We start from the raw sequence: 23,800 nt of genomic DNA, 5'->3' as shown, positions 1-23,800 counted from the left end.
ATTCGAATGCACGATTAATATGTAATCAAAAGAATTAACAGGAAACTTTCTTGATCACAGCTTTGTTTGCTTCAACTAATGCTTGTCGTTATGTCCAAGGCATTAGGACGTCAATCATGGCACATTAAGGTAAGCAACCCTGGCTTAAGGTTTCCAGTGACCACACCTGTCGTTTCGCAAGCGTAAGAGGTAGATTGACGGAACCAGGTATCAGAGGATAGTTAGCAGTTATCTTTGGAAATAACGACTCAGGACAATCTTAAATCAATATTAACACTGCCTCCAATATCAGGGTGTAAATTCGCTTATGAAGTTTACCGATGTCGAAGTATTAAAGAAGAAATTGTTTGAAGACATATAACATTTTCTTGGCTTATTTAGGACATACTATTCGTGGCAACTATTCACTTTGTGTGGATAATCTGCTCATCATCAAATATCAACTCTACAAATAGCGGGATGTGGAACAACTTCTGGCGTAAGATCACAAAACGAAACTGACCTTGAAGAGAAAATCTACACCGCCGTCGCCAGTTCTTCATTGGTATATCTATTGCCATCAAACAGGTTTTGGTGTTTTTTTTGTTTTATATTTTTTAAGGTTGTGTCTGCAATATGTGAGAGTGATTTCACCATCCGGGATGCCACACTTTCCATCCTGAATATATGAAAGACGGAGTGCTACCGCATGAGAGCTGACATAAATAGTCTCGTAGCTCATTTTTGTAGGCGATATAAATGATGTTCTATATTAAAATAAATCACAGAGGAAACACCATTTGAGAGCTGCATATTTTTTAGTCAGCAAAATGTTTAATAAATATAAAGATTTATAAAAATAAAAGCTGGTTACTTGAGTTGCAGGCGTGATCCAGTTTGTTCCAAATAATTATTTTCTTTTAATAACATTAGCCACGAACGCTGAATTTCATCATAGTGTACTATTATAATTTTTTGCATTTGTATCCCGCACGTCGGTATATGTCATGAAATCAGAGTTGTTCTACCTAAAAGTCCATACAACTGGGTCATACGATTCGAATTTTGGGGGACTTTAGCAAGGCGTGTGGCCTGTAAGAGATAAAATTAACGTACAAAAACGTTATCTTTTTTATTATTCTGAGCTCAATATTAACAGCTCAATGAAACAAAGAACAATTTTGTAATTACCTTTATTTTAGATAAGTGGCGCACGCATGCGAGCATAAAAAAAATCGCAGGGCAATTAATCTGTCGAGGACAGCCCCTATCATAAAACATAATAACCTAAGGTAATAAAGGGATTTAAAGGACGGTGCCCCGAGAACCGGATGTCGTACATATGTTGGTTAAAGGTGCTTAAAGCTTCTATATAAACTAGAGTGGTGTTGGCGCCGGAACTCAGAAAACGTGAGCAAGGATTGAATGTAAGAAACTGAATATCATCTATACAAAATGATGTATTTTGCTCTCTTGGGAACAACGGCTTTACTTGGCCTGCACTATTCTAGAGCAAGTACACCATACCTGGATCAAAATCCAGCGCTACAAGAGTATCAGGATGAAGCTTCGGTAAACTTTCAGTCTATATCCATTCCATAGAGTAATCAAAAGTTACAGAAACTAAAACTATTATTGATATTAATATAATAAAATTGAGTTCTTACCACATTTCAAATTTTCAGATATTTCCCCTCAAAGAGACATGGTACATGGCCTATCGAAACTTTGAATTAGATCCAGTCTTTGGTGGAGACGCTAAATGCGTAAGATTCAAGTCAAATGGTCCAGGAGCAGACGGCACTTACCCTGCGGTTTTTCAGTATGCTCCAAACTTTTCCGCGTGAGTAACATTACTCTGAACCAAACTCGTTTTAGTAATAATTTCTCTTTCTACAATGTTTTTTCTCTAGGCTCACATCAAGTTTTGAATGTGTACGCTTAGTATCAGCAGATAATGTGTTACAAGATGTCTAAGCCCCACTTGCTTCCCTTTTTGATTGCCCGTGTGTAAGCTTTAAACGGAAGAATGGCAATTCTTGTAATTTCGTAAAGGCACATTTAAAAGTCAACACTAAAAGTGTACTAGTAAAATAAAACCGCGAGCGAATATGTCGTTCTTTAGAACTTTGGGCTCTCGTTTATTCGCCTTGATAACCTCAGGAGTGTTGCTTGTAAATTACAAAATGTTAATATATTCACGCCGTCACTGAATAGCACTGTTTTACAAAACAATGCGAACCGTGCACAATATATGAATCGAAGCATCACAAACCTGTTGAATCAATCCCGTTGTTCTTTAGTGGAAAGCTTTTGGCATGCCCTGCAATGTTTCTTTTATGCCTCTCAGTTAATGGAGTACACAGTACCACTCTCCTGGTGGAAGTGTCCTCATGCGAAAGCATATCACTGCTACATCTTTCGCAACTAGTAAGGTATTTTATGGCATGCTTCGCTTGGGGATCTTACTCAATATTGAGGACTTATAGTATATCATCACGTTGGAAGGTGACGTTTTGAAAAACATAAGCGGGATCATTCAGCTGTAGATTAGTATCTGCACACCCTACATTACACCGTAGATGGGAAATTCGATATCCAATTGAAAACTTGACTCCAAATTTATCCGCAACCAACCGAATGTGTGTTCGGCGTACCCAACTTTAAACAAGGTTAATAACGTCCGGCCCTTTCGTTTCAGTGATGCAACGGTTACCCCCAGTTTATCTCCAGGCTATACTATAGAAAACGTTCTGAATTTCCAGGCTCAAGGTCGTGAGTAAAACATTTCTTCTTGTATGCTTTGGGGACTATACTTCTACAAGTTATGCGCTTCAGCAGTTATTTATATTTATTATGCTCCTAACTAAAGCTTGATATAGGGGGTGAGTCAAAGGGATTGATGCATGGCTGTTCAATGAGACACAAGAAATCGGTTTCTAAACGCATCAAGCCAAACATTTCCACAGAGGAGACTAGCGAACGTGCATTAAGGGTATACAGATTTCACCGAACAAACTTACGTGAGCGGAAACTTAAACTAAAAAACTTGAAATTGCTACCTGCGGTGGACATGTGCTAACCACATAGGTGTCTGACAGGCGCAACAGTCGACGGGTGTCAGCCATGCTCTCTGCGTCGAAAGGTGGGGGTTGGCAATGAGAGCACCGAGTACCGGAATTTCCAGCGTCAGCTCCGGTGATGAAACCACTTCTGTCGGTGGCCTGTTTTGGAGGTGTTCATTCTCAATGAGGCGCCTCACCTAGTCCAAATATTGCCACCGAAACTCCGCCTGAAAACGTCGGCCGACCTCTTTCGTCCTCGGTACTCCCCGAAAGAGAGAGGAACCTTCACTCGCTCGTTGGGCGTGCACCACGAAGATAACTTGCACCTAAAACAAAACGGATAAACGTTGCAGAGAAGAGAAAAGAAGGGGTAATAACCAGCTGGTGCTTATCAGACGACGACATCTACTAAAAATAAATGTCGAAAAAGAAAGATAACAAATCTTTATAATGCAATTAAATGCAAAGGTGCAAGCGAGCTGGACAAGAATAACGAAAATAATCCCTGGAGACCGGGAACAGGGGGGACAAAGGACAAACACAAATCTCCAAACACAGCAAGGTGACTGGTGCGCGGCCGAAAAAATCCACCTGGTCCGGGTATCGCGCCAGGCGGATTTTCACGGTCGCGCTGTGTTTGGAAATTTGAGTTTGTCCTTTCTCCCCCTTTGCCCTTCTCCAGGGTGTATTTTCGTTATTGTTGTCCGACTCGCTTGCTCCTTTGCATTTAATTGCATTATAATCAACCTTAAAATGTAGAAATTCACCCTTGTTGCTGTTAGACTGGTGGCAGCTGATAAAAACAGTTTCTTCTACTGACGTTTAACCCCCTGGTAAGCTCAATTGGTAGAGCGCTTTGCTGGAAATCGGGAGGTCCCGGGTTCGATACCCGGACCAGGCGGATTTTTTCGGTCGCGCACCAATCACCTGTCTGTGTTTGGAGGTTTGTGTTGTCCTTTGTCCCCCTTCTCCGGGGATCATTTTCGTTATAACAAATCAGTTTTATTTTGTTCTCTCTTTATCTTATTTTTTTTTTGTATTTGTATATTAAAATAATCTTGCCGTGATAATTCGTGCCGCAAAAGAACGCATCGCTTCTGACTCAGAAACGTTGTCGGCTATTGCCGAGTTGTTAGGAACCGCCCGTCGATGCCGCTTGTAGCCGAATGGGATCTTACGTGCCGCCATCTGTCACCTGTTGCGCCGAGCAGAAGCCTTTAATTAGCAGACGGCTGCAGTTTTCAATTTCTAACTTTTTATTCAGTAAAGTTTCTTTAGTGAAATGTTTTATACCATGAATTCGCGAATCCACGTTCTTCAGCAGCCTGTATGTAGAATATTAGCTTGATACGTTCAGAAACAAATTTATGCGGTCCGTTCAAACATCCATCGATACCTTTCGCTAATCCTTTACATTGGTGAGTGTGGAACCTGAAAATACGGGGTTCTGTTGGACAATATTTGCATATTAGTCGTGATTTGAAGGGAAAGAGAAGTGCCAGAGGAAATGAGAGGGACTACGTTTCGACCAAACGGTCTTCTTCATATATACTAAAAGGGCAAATGACAGATTAAAATATATACAACGTATATTCAAAAGGCGCAGGAAACACGCCGCAGATGCGACGTCATGGAGTCAGAGAGGAAGGAGGAAAAGTCAACAAATATGCAAGAAATTTGTAAGTCAGTAAGTGGAGGAATGCGGGCGCGGTGAAAGCTTAGGGCAACCCGGCTGACCACGCAAATTATAAAAAACCGGTAGACAAGTTGGGGGGGGGGGGGGGAGAAAGAGAGAGAAGCTGGCGGAAGAGGAATGTCTAATAACCGAAAGAAAGTTTCTTGTTGACACCGGAATGGAAATCCGTCTTTAGGTTAAAAATTAATCTGTTTTCATTATTTTTGCGTGAGGTGGGTGTGTGGAAGCCTGATTTGATGACGACTTCTCCTATGTTGAGTTCGGAATGATTCGTGGCGGAGAAATGTTTAGATACGTGTATGGTGAGGTCATGTTTAAATTGTCCCGTTCTTTCCTGTGTAATTAGTCAGCGGTGTTCTCGGAAGCGTTCGTGGAGTCAGTGGTCAGTTTCACCGATATATGATCATGACGGACAGTGTGTGCAGGAAATAATGTATATCAGAGCAGAAGATTTACAGTTGTGATTGTCAGGGATTCTCATTAGCAAGTTGGGAGGAGGGCCGGTGTGTTTGCACGTAAGCAGTTTCGGGGCGCCGCATAGCGTGGTACCGGGGAACAAAGTCAGATGTTTCGTGGACCGGTGGTTGCCTACAAGAAGGCAGCGTAAGTTGGGCTGTCGACGGTAAAGGTCGGGTGCTCTAGAAATAACTTTAGAGTCTACGAGCTGAGAAATGGCGTTCATGATTAGTTTGCCGAGCCTGGGTATGGAGGGTTGGGACTCGAAGATGAGGGGTTGTTGATATAGGGTGTCGTGCCAATAAATGTCAGAGACGCGTCTGCTCGCATTGCGCAGAAGGCCGAGTTGATAACTCCGTTCAACAAAGTAGGAAGTCATCGTCTTAAGCTGATGACAGAAACCAATGTCGTCGCTGAAAATCCTATGGAGGTGGAGGAATTTTTAGACGGGAAGAGAGTTGATCTGGGATCTAGGATGGTTACCGGAGAACAGAAGGTAGCAATAGCTCTCATTTTGTTTATAGAACACAGAGGTATGAAACTTCTGTTCGTAACTAGTAATCTTTAAGTCTCAGAAGTTGACAGTGGACTTCGATATCAGTGAGGTAAACTTGAAGAAGGTGTGAGCGTTATTAATTGGATTAGTGAAGCTGTCAACTATGAGAGGGTAGCCGAAACCAAAGATGTCGGCAATAATATGATTGTAGAACGCTAGGAGTGGGTTTGGGAAGGAAGTAAAGAACAAGTACTTGACGTAGCCGACAAAGCGTTTAGCTAAAAAGGGGCCATCCTAGTTCCCATCGCTACACCACATTTTTGGTAATAGAAGCAGCTATTCAATTGCAAGTCGTTTAGAGTTAGAGCGAGAGAGCCTGTAGTCCTTCGGCGTGGGGAATTACCGTCTATTGGGGTGCGACGTCTATTGTAAAGAGGGTAGTGTTGTGAGTTGGTGCCAGATTAGACAGGGGTTGGAGGATGTTTGCTGTGTCTTTAACGTATCTGGGCAGGTTTTGTACAATATTCCGAATGACCGAATCGCCAAAAACGCCAAAAGCGAAGTGGGGCACGATATAGTGGACACAACGGGTCGGCCGGGGGATCCAGCTTTGTAAATTTTGGAAAGGATATAGAATGAGGCGGCGTGGGGATGAGAAACTATTAGGCGATTTGAAGCGGGGGAAGGGAGTTGCTTTCGATTGGCAGCTTTACGGTGGCTGTAATTTTATCTTGGTAGGCGGCGGAGGAGTTCGGGAAAAGGGGTTTGTAAAAATCAGGAACGGAAAGTAGTCTGAGGGCTTCCTCGGAGTAGTGATCACTGCACCAGACAACCACAGCTCCACTCTTGTCGGCTTGCTTGATTACCAGGTCAGTGCGGTTTTGAAGGGATTTTAAAACAGTAACGTCTTGTTGGGTGGCGTTGCCGAATTTAGAGATTAGGTTGCTAGAAGAGTTGGCAAGGATGTTACGGCACGTCTGTATTGAATCTGCAGTTTCAGGGTGTTTGGCCCCATGCATATGATTAAGCATAACAGACCTAAGCGAGACATCATAATAATATAAAACTATTCTTTTAATTTTAACAAACAACCCTCACAAAACGTTGTACATATATTTATTCAAACATTCCTTGGGGTTTTGCGTAACGGCACTAAATTAAGATGTGTTCAAGTACGATAGATGCTGATTAAACTCAAGATTACTTATCTGAACAACAAGAATTGATGAATACTTTATTTTTTCTACGAGAGAATTGGGGGAAGTATAATTTTAATTGTGAATTAACGAGGCTGCTTCCCACTTTCTTAACAATATTTTTACGCGCGCCTAATTGTTATAGTTCTCTGACATTATTTAAAAAACATTTGTTTATTATTCATATTCTTTTTTTCCAGAAGCTGCTTCTGTGCAGGGAATCTCAGCCTACACCAACGTCAAGAAATGCGCTGTGTTTCGATTGCCGTACGCAGGCGGTAATGCAGTCATATTTGTTTTTAAATGACGGTTTGCTAAGAGAGCCTTACAATTTTTCCAGAACGTGCTAATGCACAACATAATACTACTATCAGTTGACGTGCGTTGATCCCAGTGTTCCGCGTGTTGTATTCCCGTTTTATATACAAATAGCATTTCAATCGCAAGTAGTAGATGAATGACACTTGCACATGAACCGCCGGAATTGGCGATTGTGTACAGAACACTGTGGTTTAGTCCTTTACAACGTTTTTAGCATTATTATAATTTCGATGTATTCCTCTTGGAAAGAATACAAGTTTTTCTAATGACATTTAGTTTTTATTTATAATAAGCTGACATTTCTTCGAAGTGGTTGTACAGGCCAGCGTTGACATATTTTCACGACTTTTTATCTTTTCAGAAGGGAAATGCGCACTCCTCGTCCCTGAGAGCAAACTGGATAGTATTGAAACCTGCTGCAATTTTATATTTGATCTCCTCTGCGGTAACAGTTTGAGGTTCAACATTTCTGACAGCACCTGTAAATAGCAAGCTTTAAGCGTTCACCATCCTCAATAATAAAGTCACGATGTAAACATGTAGAAAATGGATTCTGGTGTTTTGGTACAATAAACACAATTTGAGCTTTCTTGCAATACATTTTTGACTGCACTTAATCTAATTTTACTTCCTTACTTTAAGTCAGGGTTACCAAATGTAAATAAAAGCCCGCATTGTCCAGATACGAAAATGCAGGGCGTCATTTTTAATATGTGACCCAATGCAAGCATTGTGTTAATCAAGGGATATAACACATGCGTGAAGTTGACCAACCAACACTCTAAGGAGTGCTCGTTCTATTGCCACCAATATTAATAAACTGCAAGGTAGCAGATGCGCGCCTGATGTGAATGAGCACAAGTCATGCCGCGGTACAATCTAAAAGCCACGGGTTTCAAATTAGGAATATTTCCAATTAGCAAAACTTCCTTCGGCACCACATAATAGACACTCATGCTTGATTCGATCTAGTGCTCCAACTTCTACAAGCGGAACCCCCGTTCTGGACAGTGTTTTATCAGTGAGCAGAGCTCATGAACTTTGCTCACCACTACAATTTAAACCGAAACTACGACACTACAATTCGTGGCAAACTGGTTTCTGGAATTATACTTGTGAAATCTGTCGAATGGGTACCCATATCAAAGGGTACCCATATTTCATATCACCATGTTACCTAAATGGGTCGACCAGTCTGCAAAGCTTTCGAATTTCAAACTTGTTTTTCAATATAACTTGAAACGACAATGACCTAATTAAATTTTGGTTACCAAAAGTAAAAGCACAAGAACGCCCAGATTGGAGGAACATCTCCTTCAGCTGGTAAAGATATGTACGAGGGTTTATTAAACCCTCGTACATGCGCAGACCGCATGGAGAACATGTGGTCTGCGCCCTCCTTCTTTTGAGAAATGAAAACAAAACATTCTTTTTCGTCAAAATGAAAATATAGATTTCTTTAGCCTGCCCGATTTGAGATGACACCACACACCCCCACACACCCCCACACACACACACATATATATATATACCGGGTGTTTTGGCAAAGACTTTCAAAAATATTAAAAATTAGGGCGATTGAAAAAAGAAGAAACTCTCTTCGGGAACAAACTAACAGCCACGGCGGACGTCAGGAATTGCCAAAAGCCTACTAATTAGCCAGATAATTAATTAAAACTTGTTAATTAACTTTTCAGTTAGTGGAAATAGGCATATGATTCCAATTAGAAAGTTGCTGAGCGTTATCGAAAAAACTGAATCAGTCATTTTCAGAAAGACTTTAAGCGCTTGAGAAGAGTAGTAGCGCACTAAAATTACCACTCGTGGAGCAGGTACAAGGCTGGGGCTAGATAAGAGGCGCAAAAATCACGCGGGTGCCTTACCGCAACCGCTAGCCTTGTACCTGCTCCACGAGTGGTAACTTTAGTGCGCTACTACTCGTCTCGCGCGCTCAAAGTCTTCCTGAAAATGACTGACTTAGTGGTTTTCGATAACGCTGAGCAACTTTCTAATTGGAATCATATGCCTATTTCCACTAATTAAAAAGTTAATTAACAAGTTTTAATTAATTATCTGGCTAATTAGTAGGTTTTTGGCAATTCCTGACGTTCGCCGTGGCCGGTAGTTGGTTCCCGAAGAGAGTTTCTTCTTTTTTCAATCGCCCTAATTTTTAGGATTTTTGAATGTCTTCGCAAAAACACCCGGTATATATATATATATATATATATATATATATATATATATGGGTGATTTCATTTCAAATCGTGCAGGCAAAAAGGGTCGAAGTTTTAAATTCGCTGAAAAAAATATATGTTATGGCGTAGTTTCTAAAAACACAGTAGCCACAAACAGCAAGTTCGTCGGATTTTTCGTTCTCTACTTACGAATTTTAAAAGAGGCCGCGGCGGAAAGCTGCGTTTTTCACATCCGTCGTGGGCCGGATATTTCGCTCGATCTCCTGCCGTGGATTTTCAGTCCACATTATATTAACGTTTTGCAAGCATTTTGTGAGAATATTTAAAACTCTCTAATATTATTAGATAGTTTTAGGCGTTTTGCTTTTTTTTTCTGTAAATATGTCAAAAACGCCCCCTCGGTCCATTGTTGACTAACTTTGACAATTAAATACTGACGATCTACTTGGGTTACATCAATATTTTTTTGCCTACGGAGAGCCCATAACACGCTCTTTATAGATATTATAATATTACTCATATGTATAAAATATCTCTTGCGGGACGTTTACGGTAATATTATGCAAAAACCAAAAAGTACCAATTTTAAAATCAATTTTCTAAAAAAACCCAGTTTTATTATTTTTTTTCATTTCTTGTGAAAATGTAGATATGGTAGTTGTCTACTGGAAAATCAAGTCGAGAAAGTGTGTATTTTGTTAGTATGTTCTATATGTAAGCCTCAATATCGGAAAAAGCCGTCTTCGTTTTGCAAGACGTAAGTCAGACTAGCGACCTGTGCGTTTCTATGAATTGTGAAAAAGTTTTCTTGAATTTTTGTCTGCGCTTTGTAATCAAATATAAACGTATTTTGTGGTATTGAATAGTGATTTACGTTTTGATAAGAGCGGGAAACTACGAAAAACATATCAATCAAATCAGCAAGCCTAGTAGAACTTCAATATCCACGAGGCGCAGAAGTTGTATTGTTTCGATCTATAAACCTTTTACTATGAACTAGCATGACAAATTATTAGCTGTCGTATTACTAAAAAGTCACCACATCTATTAATATATTATATTATATACAATTCTTTCCGAAACCAAACGCTAGGGTTTGTTCAGCGCACATCGCACGGATCACGAGGGAATATCCTTTCACTTTCGTAATACACAAAAGTGATGACACAGAAACGATCCGAAACACGCGGAGAGTGTGTCACGGAGAGGGGTAGGGAAAAAATAAACAAATAAGAATAAAATTACCCAACTCCGATCTTAACGAGAATTGCGTTAAAAAAAATAAAAGATTTAGGTTCGACCGGTGGCAAGGCGATAGGTCCACACCTGGTGGAGAGTAAGACAAAGAAGTCGACGACACTTAAAGGTAAAACAAAGAAACAAAGGTTTAATAAACACGGAAGAACTCAGCCGCACATGGCAAAAACCAAAACCAACTCGTCCGGGCATTCCCCTAAACGGGACGCAACCGAATGCGTGCGAGCACGCTATCTACAGCACCGTCAGGGCATTACGCCATGAAGAAATAAGCCCAACAACTTAACAATGCTAACGAACAGTTAGTCATAAAACATTAAAAAAAAAAGTTCAGCAAAATAGCACCCGAAAAACAAAGTTCAGCGGGGCGAAGAAACACACACGAAGTATAAAAAAAAAGTCTAAACTCACCGACGCTGAGTCCAATGCCACGACACTGAAGCCTGGCAGGGTGACGGTGTCCAGATGATGCTTAAATCTGTTCTTCACTCTCTTACGCACATCCACGACGGCTGTGCGGAACAGTGGCTGTGCGGAACAAAGTGAAGAATAGATTCGAGCAGCGATGCGCGAGGAGGTAACCGAGACGTAACATAACCTCGAGCCTCATATGGGGAGAGGCGCTTTCGAGGTAGTTACTGCAGTTACTCAAACTTTCTCTTTCTTTTTCCCTTTTTCAAAACAATACGTCAGCCGGCGCTAACTTTTCATCTCGGGAGAGGGCCACTCTTCACAAACCGTTATAGTTGACAAGGAGGCTGACTTCGACTTAACTAGTCTCCGGGCAGAATAAACACAAGTATATTTACCATCACGCTCGTTTTTGATGTCAGTCTCCGGGCTTTGCTGTTTCCAACAGAGATAACTCTTTGGTGCTATCGGATCTCCGCGGAGAGAGATGTTCGCCGCGTTAACGACACATTCGTACCATTTCACTCCTTGTGGCACAGGGTGCGCTGCTCGCTTTACTGTCACGGGCCGTCCTATCTAATACAACGAGCGCGAAAGGTGGTGGTCATCTGCTGGTTCCGAAAGGGCGGGACGTTCATATAGGCGAATGAAGGCCCCGAATCAGTACAAAATCTGCCGATTTCTACACATTAAAAATTTACAACGCCTGCTGGTCTGTTTAGAAGTGTTGCTTTCTCATTTGAACTCCTCCAATGTAGCTTGCCGCCTATAATAAAATTTATATAATCAATAAGAAACAGGGTGGAACTATTGTATTTCATTTTTATGTGGGAACGTTGAAAAAAGGCAAAAATATTTTACCATTTGTGAAGGCGCGCAATCCGCAAGTCTATTTCGAGCCGTAAAAACACGATTTTGTACGAGATTGATAGACGCATTCGAATATGTGTTGAACTTCACTGCGTGAGTCATCCTACTATTTCAAGTCAACCACTGTCAGGCTCGTGCTAGAACAGTAGTGTACACCCGCCGGCAATATAGAGGTGAACACCTTGCCTAGTTTCTTGCATGTTTTACGGCTCCCTAAAGTTATATAAACTCGCAAAGTCTCAAATGGTACGTGGCTTGGGGTCTTAACTTTGCGTTCTAGCCCTATTCTCGAACAGAGCTTGTTCTAAAACTTGCAGGAGCGTCAAAAACAAGAAGGGGACTGTTCACTTTCAAATCGCTCACGGGTGTACTGTGTACGCTAAGGCAAGAGATGCATTTATAAGCGGATAGTGGATGCCAGCAAACAATGACTCAAGAAATCCCTAGCTAAGGACCTGCGGCGGAAGATGCTCGGACTGCACTCTTGGCACGCCACCTGATTCAAGTTTCCGACCACGCAACACTACTCAGAATTGAGAAGAAAACGCATAGAAAAATGGTTTGGAGAATCGGAAGGAACCTTGGTCAGCATAACAACAATGCCCTAGCATCTCGTTAACCCTGATACCCTGCGAAATAAAAAAAAAATAAAAAATTATGCGTTCGGACTTGTCTTTTTTTTTTTCGATGGGGGGGGGGGGGGGCAATACTTTTCAAGAAATGTAACGAAATACATTTCATCCTGGTTGTATCGCGATACAAAAAAAACATTCCAAAATGTATTTTGATACAGGAATACAGATTCTGGTGAAAAAAATGTATCGCGATACAGAAATACAGATACGAAATGTATTTCTGAAATACTATCGCGATACATTTGTATCGCGATACTGCCCAACCTGGAAGAGCACACCCGACCGGACATTGGGCTGCCCAGAGTTCAAATCCTGGCTCCGCCGTTATTTTGGCTTTCGGCGGGGACCCGGAAAACTTTGATTCTTTGATTTATTGAATTAAGTGCGATTCATTATTCTGCATATGTTCGTTTATTTCCTCTTTGGAGACAACGCACGATGGTGTGTAGTGCCCCTGTTGTATATATTGCATATATATACATATATATGTATATATGTATATATATATATATATGTATATATACATATAGATGTATTTATATATGTATTGTAACAGTTTATTTTGCGACCGATCGACGTTCTTTCTTTTTCTGACTCGCTCGAGAGCCCGCTTCCTTTCTCCTCTTCTTCTTTTCTTGCTTACTGCAACACTCGCCCTCCCCGTCCCCTAGTGAACTGACGGTATTGTCACGGGTCGATCTCTTGTGTCTAAAATTCCGACGAACAAGGAATGTAGTGCGGCTACGATGCACCGTGAATGTGGCCTTTGTACGATTAGAACTGCGACTGCAGTCTCGTACACGAAATGTCAAAGGACCCAGTTGCTGAAGGACTTCACAAGGCCCTATAAAGCGTGGTATAACCTTCTCTGCGCGACCTTTCTTTCTAAGCGGTCGGCGCACCAGAACCCAGCCTCCAGGCTGTATACGAGTTGGTGGTGAGGCTGGGGCAGTGTGTTCTTGAGTTCGATGCTGAGCCCGCAGAAATGCGTCTCGGGCTTGCCTTCTGACGTCTCGCAAACGGTGCTCAGGGCTGCTCGACAATTCTTCGGCTCTCAGTCGCCAAGCAGCATCGGAACCAGCTTCGCCTGGAAGAACTGGCGTGCGTCCGTACACAATTTTAAAAGGAGTGAACGCGGTCGTTGACTGCTCCGCAGTGTTCATGGCAAAGGCAGCGTAAGGCACAAGTTGGTCGCAATTATTGTGTTGGTTGTTTACGTAGCTTGCAAGTATGCCGCTGACAGTACGGTAGGCACGTTAAGCGAGACCGTTTGTTTGCGGATGATACGGAGCTGCCCGAGCGTGATGGATACCGTGCAGTTCTGTTTCCTTTACAAATTGACGAGAAAGGAAACACGAGGCGCGGTCGCTTACGAGGAGCCGAGGGACTCCGTGTCGAAGAATAACTTGTCGCAGGAATTGAACAACATGATCGACCGCGGTATTTGGGTCAATGGCGACCAGAACGTATTTGTTGCCATCTGGCGTACAAGAAAATGGGCCGAAGTGGTCAATGCCAATAATTTCGAATGGTGTTTCGGGAAGTGGGACAGGTTGAATGCCACAGTTGATGTTGGGGTTCGTAGTTTTTCGAGACTGACATTTGACGCAAAACGCGGTGTACTTGGCGACGTCCGTGCGAACTCCTGGCCACCAGTAACGCTCTAAGATCTTCTTAGTAGTTTTATCTCTTCCAAGCTGTCCAGCGGTCAGGTCGTCGTGACAGAGATGAAGTACAGCGGGACGTAATTTCACGAATACAAAGAGCACCCAACCTTGAAATCCATGGTGGCAGAGTAGGCCGTGGTGGATACGATATGCACGGCGTAGTCGTCGCTCTGGTGTATGCGATGGAGGTGACCTAAGTCGTGACACAATGCCTTGAACTTCTGAGTCTTATCTTTGGCTTTCGGTAAGGTTCAACATAGGAGTGAAAAATTGAACATCTTCTTTGTTTCCCTCTTCGGCCGGGGCTACTGACTTACGAGAGAGTAAATCGGCATCTGTGTGGTCCTTCCCGCTACGGTGACGGATTTCGAACTGATATTCTTGAAGTAGTAGAGCCCAGCGAGCGAGTTTAGGAGTAAGGTCACGTTTCGTTTGAAGCCACAGTAATGCTGAATTGTCTGTAATGGCCGTGAAATGATGACCATATAAATAAGGCCGAAAGTGTTGAAAAGCCCAGATGAGAGCAAGGCATTCCAGTTGTGATTTGATAAAGTCCAGAGGGAGTTACAAATGCAGATTTTTCAGCATCCTCTGGGTTCAACCGAACTTGCCAGTACCCGGCTAACAGGTCAAGAGTCGTAAAGTATCTGGCGCCGTGCCTTGTCATCTTCGGTCCAATGGTTTGCATCGGCAATTATGTCGACCTGCTGTAGGTAAAGATCCAAGGGGATTTCCCCATCGAACGGCTTCAACTTGAAACGGTGCTGTGCAGATGGGGCATTGACAGTCTGGTTTGGGGAAGGAGTCTGCTCAATAGCGGCGACTGTTGGTTGCGGCGGTTGCCCAAGTGCTTCCAGAGCAGCTACTCGATGACAGATGTCGGCACATTTTGCAATCAAATCGTCTGACCGTCGCTGCGTAGCGGCCATGATTGCTTGCGTTTGTCACTCCAATAGTCCTTCCAGAACCCCGAGCGTCACCACTGTCGTATGAGTACCTATTGTTGCCACATTCGACTGCGAACCGGTGTCATCTCGTAGCTGGCTCGAGGGAGACGGCTCACCTGAAAGTTCCCCTCTTGACGGCAGAAGTCCTTGACGTGTTTCAGTCGGCATCCCACCGCTGCCACCAAATTTTAATGGTTTATTCTGCGACCGATCGACGTTCTTTCTTTTTCTGACTCGCTCGAGAGCCCGCTTTCTTTCTCCTCTTATTCTTGTCTTGCTTACTGCTACAATATATATATATATATATACATATATATATATACATAGGACTAGAATTGATTCAGCTAAGAAATGTATCGTAACCACTCATCTGCGTTTTCGCTACTATGTTTAACTGTAGGCGGTCTCTGCCTACGAAGACGGTAGCAAGCGTGATATTCTTCAATTGCCATACACATAAGGGAACACGTTTGCATACGTTTCAGCATATAATTCCATACAAATGTTTACTGTTTAAAAATATACAAATGCAAAGCATAAGATTGATTTAGCTGGACGTACGCTCACTAGACTTTGCTCTTTATTTTAATATGCATGCGGTATATTACCTTGCAGTTGTACAGGCATAAACGTTTCGAGAAATCATTCACCTGTAGTAATAGTCGCAGTTACCACCACTATTCAAAAAAAAAAAATTTCCTTTCAAGTTACCATTAATATTACCATAAAGCTCAATGAAGACAGGATTTAAATTTTCGTTTAATGTAAGGCATTTTGAGACATAAACGATGTTTACCTGAAGCAATCTGGAGAAACAAGAAATAAAGAATTTTTGCTCACGTTCTACCTCTTCATCTCTAAAGAAGGAAACTTTGCGCTCCTACACTCTAAGAAAAAAGTTTACCTCAAGGGACTAACGGCAGCATTTGGTCCTCTGAACTCCCAGTTGCTCCTCGAAAGGACCATCTGGCTCAAGCTAGGTACCGTGCGCAAAAGCTGGGGACTAACTGCGCTCGACTGGGACCAACCGATAGGCGTGCGCGAGCAAAAGCATCCATTAGTCCCCCTCAGACAGGGTGCATCTGTATGATTTAGTCCCCGAATGCAAACGGAATGTTCGCCAGGAGGACGGATGCTATTTCGCTTGTCTTGGGGATCGGCGAGACTCAGCCCAGCACGGCTGAAAGTGTTGACGAAACTCGGACGAAACTGGCGAATTTGTTTAATGTGCCAGGAACGTTAAGACATTGCATGGTAGAGATTCACGCGTTGTGTGAAAGCGAGTGAACGAATGTGTTGACTCGACTTCTTCCAACTATCTCCTCAAAAACGATCTGTTGACATTCCAGAAGTCCCATTTACGTAATTTGCCTTCGCGCAAAAAATGTGCATTCATCCAAACGCAACACCTCCAAATACTAACACTTTTTTTCTTTTAAAAATGAAACTTAACAGTTTGTAGAAGCCACGCTTTTAACACCGGAGTCTCGCAGTCACAATAAATGGTCATTTCAATCCCTAAAACTGAGCATTCCCACCGGCGATATAAGCAGTCGCGCGATGCCACTAGATCGCATCGCAAAAAAAATTAGATGGTCACACCGGCGTGTGCGATAAGCGAGTCCAACGCCTTCGTTGGCGAGTCGTTTGTCGAAAACTCTCGCTCCGAACGCCGTTGATTTGCTCAGCCGCTCCGCGACTAGATCGCATCGCAAAAAAGTTGAGTCGAGAAGCGACTGCTCCAATCGCGTCGCTTTTTGCCCGCGATGGTCGCTTTTGCGATGGAAGTTATCGCGCGGCTAGATCGCATCGCCGGTGGGAACGCGCCTCCGTCTCTGTGTGACAAACCTTTCTGGGTAGTCCAATGTCGAACTAAAATCCGCAACGACACACTTGATGCACGGCACGTTCCACTTAAAGAGCACATTCAGGGGCAGTATCCAGACGCCTTCATGCCATCGTCGTCGCTGTTTCCAAAACAATCCAGATGAACTACGAAGAACGAACCACGCCCGGAACGTCACACCTGGCAGCACCCTACTAATAGAAAACAAATGCAAACTAAAAAAAAAAAAAAAAGCCACTTGAGAAAGTTGAAAATGCTTAAGAGAGAAAGAGAAAAGAAAGAAAAAAAAGTGTCTGCTTGAGGTCACTCGACCGGCGTGTTGAAAGTGGCGACCGTCTCCCGTCCTTGGAGCCCTTCGGTGTCCTTGTGTCGTGTGCAGTGGGAGTGGGAAAAGAGATTATCTTCTGCGTGCACTGCCCCGTCCCCCCAATCCCCTACCCCGCATTCTTTGCTCCTTGTACACGCGGAGGGTTGGGCGTTGGTCAGATGGGGTCCGTCGGGAAAACGGGAAGTGTCTTTGTTTGAAAAGAACCTGTTTTTAGTAAGTTGAAAGTCGAAATACAGCCTTCGTCGGAGGCTGGTCGCCTTGTGTCGTCTCCGATCATGCCGGGATCGGGTTTGGATTCGCGGTACTGAAGCACTGCACTTGATCTTTTCTGACGTCGCAAGCCAAGGGAACTCGATTAAGGTATGTCGAAGTGCTTCTGTTTATGGTGTATTTATTAACTGTGGCTTCAGAAAGTGTTTTCTTTTGAGCGCGTTCTCTAGCTTGCAAAGCGCGCGCCATGCTCTCTTCTTTTTGGCACCCCGGTTGCTGATTTTGTTATGCGGCACAGAGACCTCATATTCTATCGTATCGAGCGAAACGCCAGTTCTACCGATGGCTTATTTTTGTGTGTGTGTGTGTTTCGCAGACCCTGGCAGGATCGCTTGACCATAAACGCCTGTCCACATGCAGCGGAGCGCTACAGGCATAACGCTGACCTTGCGCTAAGCGCGTGCTGACGGGATCGGTCAAAAGCTTTGTATCGCACCGACAAAACTCATGCTCACGGCAGACGAAAAGTAGCTCATGACACGTGAGCAGCGCTACATCAGCGCTTCGCTGCGTGTGAGAACCGGCATTAATGGAGACATTTATTCGATTGTACACTAGACTTTCGCGTTGATGGCGGGAGATCATGCCGTCACTTTGAAGCATAGTTTGAGCACGAACGCGCTGGGTCTGTAATTCGCAGCGAACGGTCTACTAAAATCAATATTGCGCTGGTCTGCTGTCAACAGACTGCGTGTTGGATGTGAACCATTGTATCACTTATGCAGCCTATTTGTTAATTTATTATGCGTGTGTTATAACTTATATCTCATATATTTGTCAAGCGATTCGGTATTAATGCTGCCCTGTTACTAATAATCCAAATTCCTCGCAAACAGGAAAGAAGCTGCCGGAGCCCCAATAAGCGGTGCTGGGACCACGACCGACTTGGGCAGACGTCCCAGTGTCCAAGCCATCGTCGACGCAAGTGCGCTCTTCGGAATCTGGCCTTATCGTGGATTCTACCGCCCTGGAACTTTGACTTCAGTCATCCTTGAATGCGATGTGTATCTACGAGGCAATAAAGCTACTTTTAACCTGAACTCCACAATTTCGTTTCGGGAGATTTGTGGCACGGGACCAAATGAAAAAAATAAACCTTTAGTCCCAGAAGCCTAAATCCAAGGGCGCAACGTTTAGACCCAGGGGTCCAAGTGCAAGGGCCTAACAGTTAGTCCTCGGGGTTCATTTGAACCGGTGTAGCAGTTAGTCCCAGGGGTCCAAGCGCAAGGGTCTAACAGTTCGTCTTCGAGGTTCAATTGAAACGGTGTAACAGTTGGTCCCAAAGGACCAAGTGCAAGGGCCTAACAGTTGGTCCTCGAGGTGTAACTGAAAAAGTGCAACAGTTAGTCCCAACGGTGCTAGTGCGAGGGACTAACTGACGGGGCGCAACAGTTGCTCCCGTTACAGTTGCTCCCCTAGGGGACTAATGGTGGTGGCAGCGCATTTAGTCCCCCGAGGGACTAAGTCGCGCTCCCTTTTTTCTTAGAGTGTAGCTCCCAAGAGCCGATTGGAACACAATGACATCCGCTGCAATTTCATATTTGGTCTTCATAAACGTACCAGCCCGAAGTTCTAAATTTACCGTGACACTTGCGAATAACGACCTTCTCCGTTCCCCAGTGTCACGTTCAGAAGTAAATACGAACGCACGCTAATTATAATTGCTATTGTTAACTTATCGCAAAGAACTATATTTTCATCTTGCTGGCAATGAAGACTGAATATTCACTCATTAGTTAATAATTGCCTTTTTGGCTTGAAATAAAATGTGACAATCTAGAAAAACATAGTAAAAACCTGTAAGAGAAATGGTTAAGTTATCTTTGAATGACGATACCAAGAATTATTACTAATGTAAATCCCCATCCCCTCTGCAAAAAAAAAAAATTTGATTTTATAAAGTAGGGAAGGAGACTCTGATTGAAACTAACTTTGATGACAGGATAACGGAAAACATTTCATGAATTTATTTGAGGGAGAATTAGTTATTTTCCGATATCAACCATCTTGAACGAAGTCAGATGAATTTGTGACTAGCGCTTAAATAAACGAAATTGACAACTATAAGAATGCACTAGAAATTGGTTAGACCTGCTGATGAGCGGCGAGAATTGTGCCCCTAAACATGTATTTCTATTGCGCTACTTTGACAAGTGTACCGGTATTTTGCGTTTTATAACTTCTGTAACGCTTTCCATTTGACATTGTTTTGAAATATCAGGCTCGTAAACTATTGTCATCACAAATGCTGTACCTCTGCTGGTTTTCTAACGAAGATGTGAGCAGCCGTAAAATTGTTAGCTGTAATGAGCTCCGCCACAGCGAAGCTAAGCGACAATGAAAATAATTGTAAACGAAGTTGAGTTACCTTTATTCATCACATAGCCGGGGGGGGGGGGGGGGGGGGGGGGAGGGGTGCAGATGTATGGGTCAACGCTATCAAATTGCTTTAGCCGTGGTTCGCACCTGTTGGAGCTTAAAGTCAAGAACATAAAAATAAAGCCTACATCCGTGTGCCATTGATGAGCCCAGTATTGAAGGGTATACAAGGTTAATATGTTTTTGTTGTACATTAATACCTTATTAAACGATATCAAAACATAATAAAAACCACATACGCTAGTGTGTAGTTACCAGATCAAAGCTAGAAAAAAGTTAATATCGCATTCTCTTCAATAAACCCAAAATAGGTTGTTTTGCGCCGAAATGCGTTACCACATGGTACCTGAAAACCGAATGGAGTTCTAACAGCCCACGTATCATATCTGTAAGAATTTTGTATGTTGCACCCACTCTAGTGGAAAAATCTAGTGGAAAAAAGGACGGGTAAATCAGCAGTCTGTATGAATTATAAATATAGTTATAAATATAATATATATATTAAGAGCTCGTGAAATGCAAAACGTGGATCATTTTTTTTTTATATTTATATCTTTACTTTTGAATCATTGTTGTTCTGCCTCTGGAAATGTTTATTTGTCTAGGAATAACGTTTCACACAGGTAATTGTTAATTTTAGTCCTACGTGTTGCACGACTTTTTGCTTGTGTTATTTGGGCACATTTTTTAAATTGCATGCGGGGTGAATTATGTTTCAAGGCAAATACGTTTAAATGTAAACCGTATGTTTACGTTTTGTATTAACGCTCCCTGAAATAAATGAACTAAAAGTATCTGATGTAAAATAGCAATATTTTGTCCACACATTTTATAAGTCGATATAACGTAAATTTCAAAGACGTTGAAAAGCATGTGTTTGAAAATTTTAAAGTGTGTATGCTGAAACCTAATTTGTTTTCTGCATTAATATTTTATTTTTTACCTATATAGCACACGGTATGTGCTCAAAAGTGCCTTAAATGTGTTTTCGATTACATTAAAATGCATATTTTTAGATTTGTGCGCAAATTACCTTTTGCTGCCGAAATGTTTTTTTCTTTTGTTTTTATTATCGTTTATTTTGCTGGATCTTTGTTTACTACACCAGCTGGCTCGTCTGTGGCTTATCGAGATTTAATGCACTTAGTTAACTTCGGTGAAGTTGTTTTGTGATGTGCTTCGATTTGATTGCGGTCTCAACAATACTGAACGAAATAAAACAAAACAGTACTGGTGACCTCTGGAAAGGAATGGCACTTTGATAACTGTGCAAAAACGCAGGTAGGAAGACGCTTTCTAGAAGCGTGTGTATTTATGTTTTGCACAGCAAAAGAAATTAAGCCGAGCAGCCGTTATCGAAACAGATATCAGCAAAACCCATCAACTTACCGTCCCCAGGTTGCCCGAAATCCCTCGCATTCTCTCAGACAAGTGCACATGTGAAACCATTCACTGCGTTAACACAAAATTTGTTTATCACATGAAATTAATTGAGTTCTGTAACGTTTTTTTGTAACAATAACAACCGGCTGTAAAAACAAAAGCCGACACAGTAAAGCGTTAAGCCTATAGAGAACCTTACAAAAACACTGCAGCTCCGCGCAAAAATTTGTACTCACCACCTTGAGACAGTGAGCCAAGTGAGCTGCCGACCGAGCTACCCGGAGTCGATGGCCGGATAACACAAAAGCGAGCTAAATGCGCGGTGCGCGATGGAGCAGTCACGCGCTTCGCGGTCTTTTCTATAATGCCTCGCCACCTCACGGCGCGTCTCTGGAATGAGAACGAAGCTTCCGTAAACGGTGCCCGCCTCTTTACTGCAAAAGCCTATTACAGATTTTGTGTTTTCCAGCATGTCATCATGATCATGCCAGTGATATCTACTATAGAATACTGCATAGCACAAAGCTGCTGTCCGAGCCTGGCGCAAGTGAAGCCACTGGAAGCTCGATGCTTGTTCCAAACGTTGGGCCTCCGCTGGGCTTCACAGTTTATTCAGTCGATGTTCAAATCAACGTGTTTGTGTGTTTCTGAGTGGGTTTTGATTATTCTTTTCAATATTTAATCCCGAGAATAAGACATAAGCAATAAGACATTTCCACACTTGATGAATTAGAATGGCAATTGCCGCATTAAATAGTTTCCCAAGATACTCGTCGAGTCCCCGTGCGCTGTTACTGCTCAACAGGCAGGCTCTCTTGAGAAGACAGGAACAAGGCAGCGCCCTGAAACGCTGTTCGAACGAGCACTCGGAAGAGTTTGAAAAGCCTGTCAAGCGCTAGCTCCCGGGTGAGCCCCTTACTTCCAGGGTCTTTATGTATATTTGATCAATGCGCCATCCAGCCCCCTAGAAAAGATCAGTAGATCATGCTTGCATATTTTTTTCTCCAACAAAGAAACCCGTGATTTAGCTTGAAGGCTCCGAGGCGAAACCATCTCCCGCAGAGTCTTAGTCGGCAAGCTCAGTTTGGGCTCGAGATTGTCGCAGTTTGAGGTAGACTCTATACCGAGGTAGCACAGTTCTTTGAGCCAAATTTCTGACTTGTCTTGACATTTCAAGTTTTAAGAAGCCCTATTTGGCTCTAGAACAAGTGCCAAGGTGAGGCGTCACTGCTGGTACCTTTCTGCCATCTGGCACTTTGTTCCTAAGTTGCAAAACAAAACCCATAATTATTATTCTCATTTGTTTGATAGGTTTTCATGCGAAAACTTTGGGGCGATATTGCCAAAAAAGCAAATAATAAGGCATCCCTGCTATAGTTATTCGCTTCAAACGTGCCATAATTGTCTTAAGTCTTATACTTCGGCAAGTATAAGGTGAGTTACAGAAAATCCGTAGAAACGGCGAAGAAACCTGCATTGCCACTAACTATTGCCCTTAACACGGTAAAACGTATTAGGACAATCTGAGGCCCCTAGGATTGCCAAGCTTCTGTCAAGTTTGATTCTTCTCCGGCATGCCACCTGGGCAAGGCAGGTAGGCACATTGGAACCTAATGTTTGTTTTTACATGTGGTTTCGAGTTTTACATGTGGTTTTACATGTTATCCGTGTTCCCGTCGTTTATAATAAACATTGGATCCCAAGATGAACTCTAATCTCCGTAGCTGTGGTCTTCGGATGTAAGAAAATAATTCATACCATGACTAATGTCTTCATTATAATCGCGTAGATAGAGCATGACTTAGACGTCCGCCGTCTATAGTTTTTTTGGCAGGCTAAGGGTTGAGGGGAAGCACCTTCTACTTTTTTCCAGTTTATCAGAGCGAACCCTAGTTATGTGCTCTTCTTCCACCGTTCGCTTTGCTAAAGAGAAGAGAGGTGACAGGAGCATTCTTTAAAATCTTAAGCTTACGCCGATCATAGTTCATGTTTCAAGCTTTCAACAGTGCCTTGACTGTTCCAGCTGGGCCAGTTTTGGAGCTCCTAAATTTACTTCAATAATTTAACCTACGTGCTCTAAGCATCCTAAAAAATACAATATCGAAGACTGCGACAGCCCTCGTTATTGGGCAGAAGTGAGACTTTCTTCGTTAGGGCGAGTTGACATTTTCACATGAGAACGTCAACTCGCCCTTGGACTCCTTAAGACGTTTAAGGTTCGTTTATAGACGCTTTAAGCACGCGCGATATTACAGCCACCATTGCTGACCTTTTCTTGTCTTGCCGAGATACCGAGCAACTGAAACGGTCCTTGAAGAGCCTCGACAAAGGTTCTTGTTGGGGAGAAGTATACAATAAAATCTGAATGGCAATAATCTGGCCTGCTATAGTAATGTTGAAGTG

At 42.7% G+C, this 23,800-nt stretch overlaps 1 protein-coding gene across 1 annotated transcript; it reads left to right on the top strand.

Moving 5' to 3' along the window:
- Positions 1-1,437: 1,437 nt before the first annotated feature.
- Positions 1,438-7,756, top strand: LOC115308465. The gene is made up of 5 exons (XM_029966400.4): positions 1,438-1,551; positions 1,665-1,822; positions 2,681-2,754; positions 7,089-7,166; positions 7,571-7,756. Exons 1-5 carry the CDS (start codon positions 1,438-1,440, stop codon positions 7,696-7,698), a joined length of 552 nt encoding a protein of 183 aa, XP_029822260.2. The 3' UTR covers positions 7,699-7,756.
- Positions 7,757-23,800: the final 16,044 nt, after the last annotated feature.

The sequence above is a fragment of the Ixodes scapularis genome, unplaced genomic scaffold (assembly GCF_016920785.2).
Source record: "Ixodes scapularis isolate PalLabHiFi unplaced genomic scaffold, ASM1692078v2 PGA_scaffold2__306_contigs__length_199485367, whole genome shotgun sequence".
Lineage (NCBI taxonomy): Eukaryota > Metazoa > Arthropoda > Arachnida > Ixodida > Ixodidae > Ixodes > Ixodes scapularis.
The sequence above is the reverse complement of the archived record's forward strand: the minus strand, read 5'-3'. Positions and strand labels throughout refer to the sequence as shown.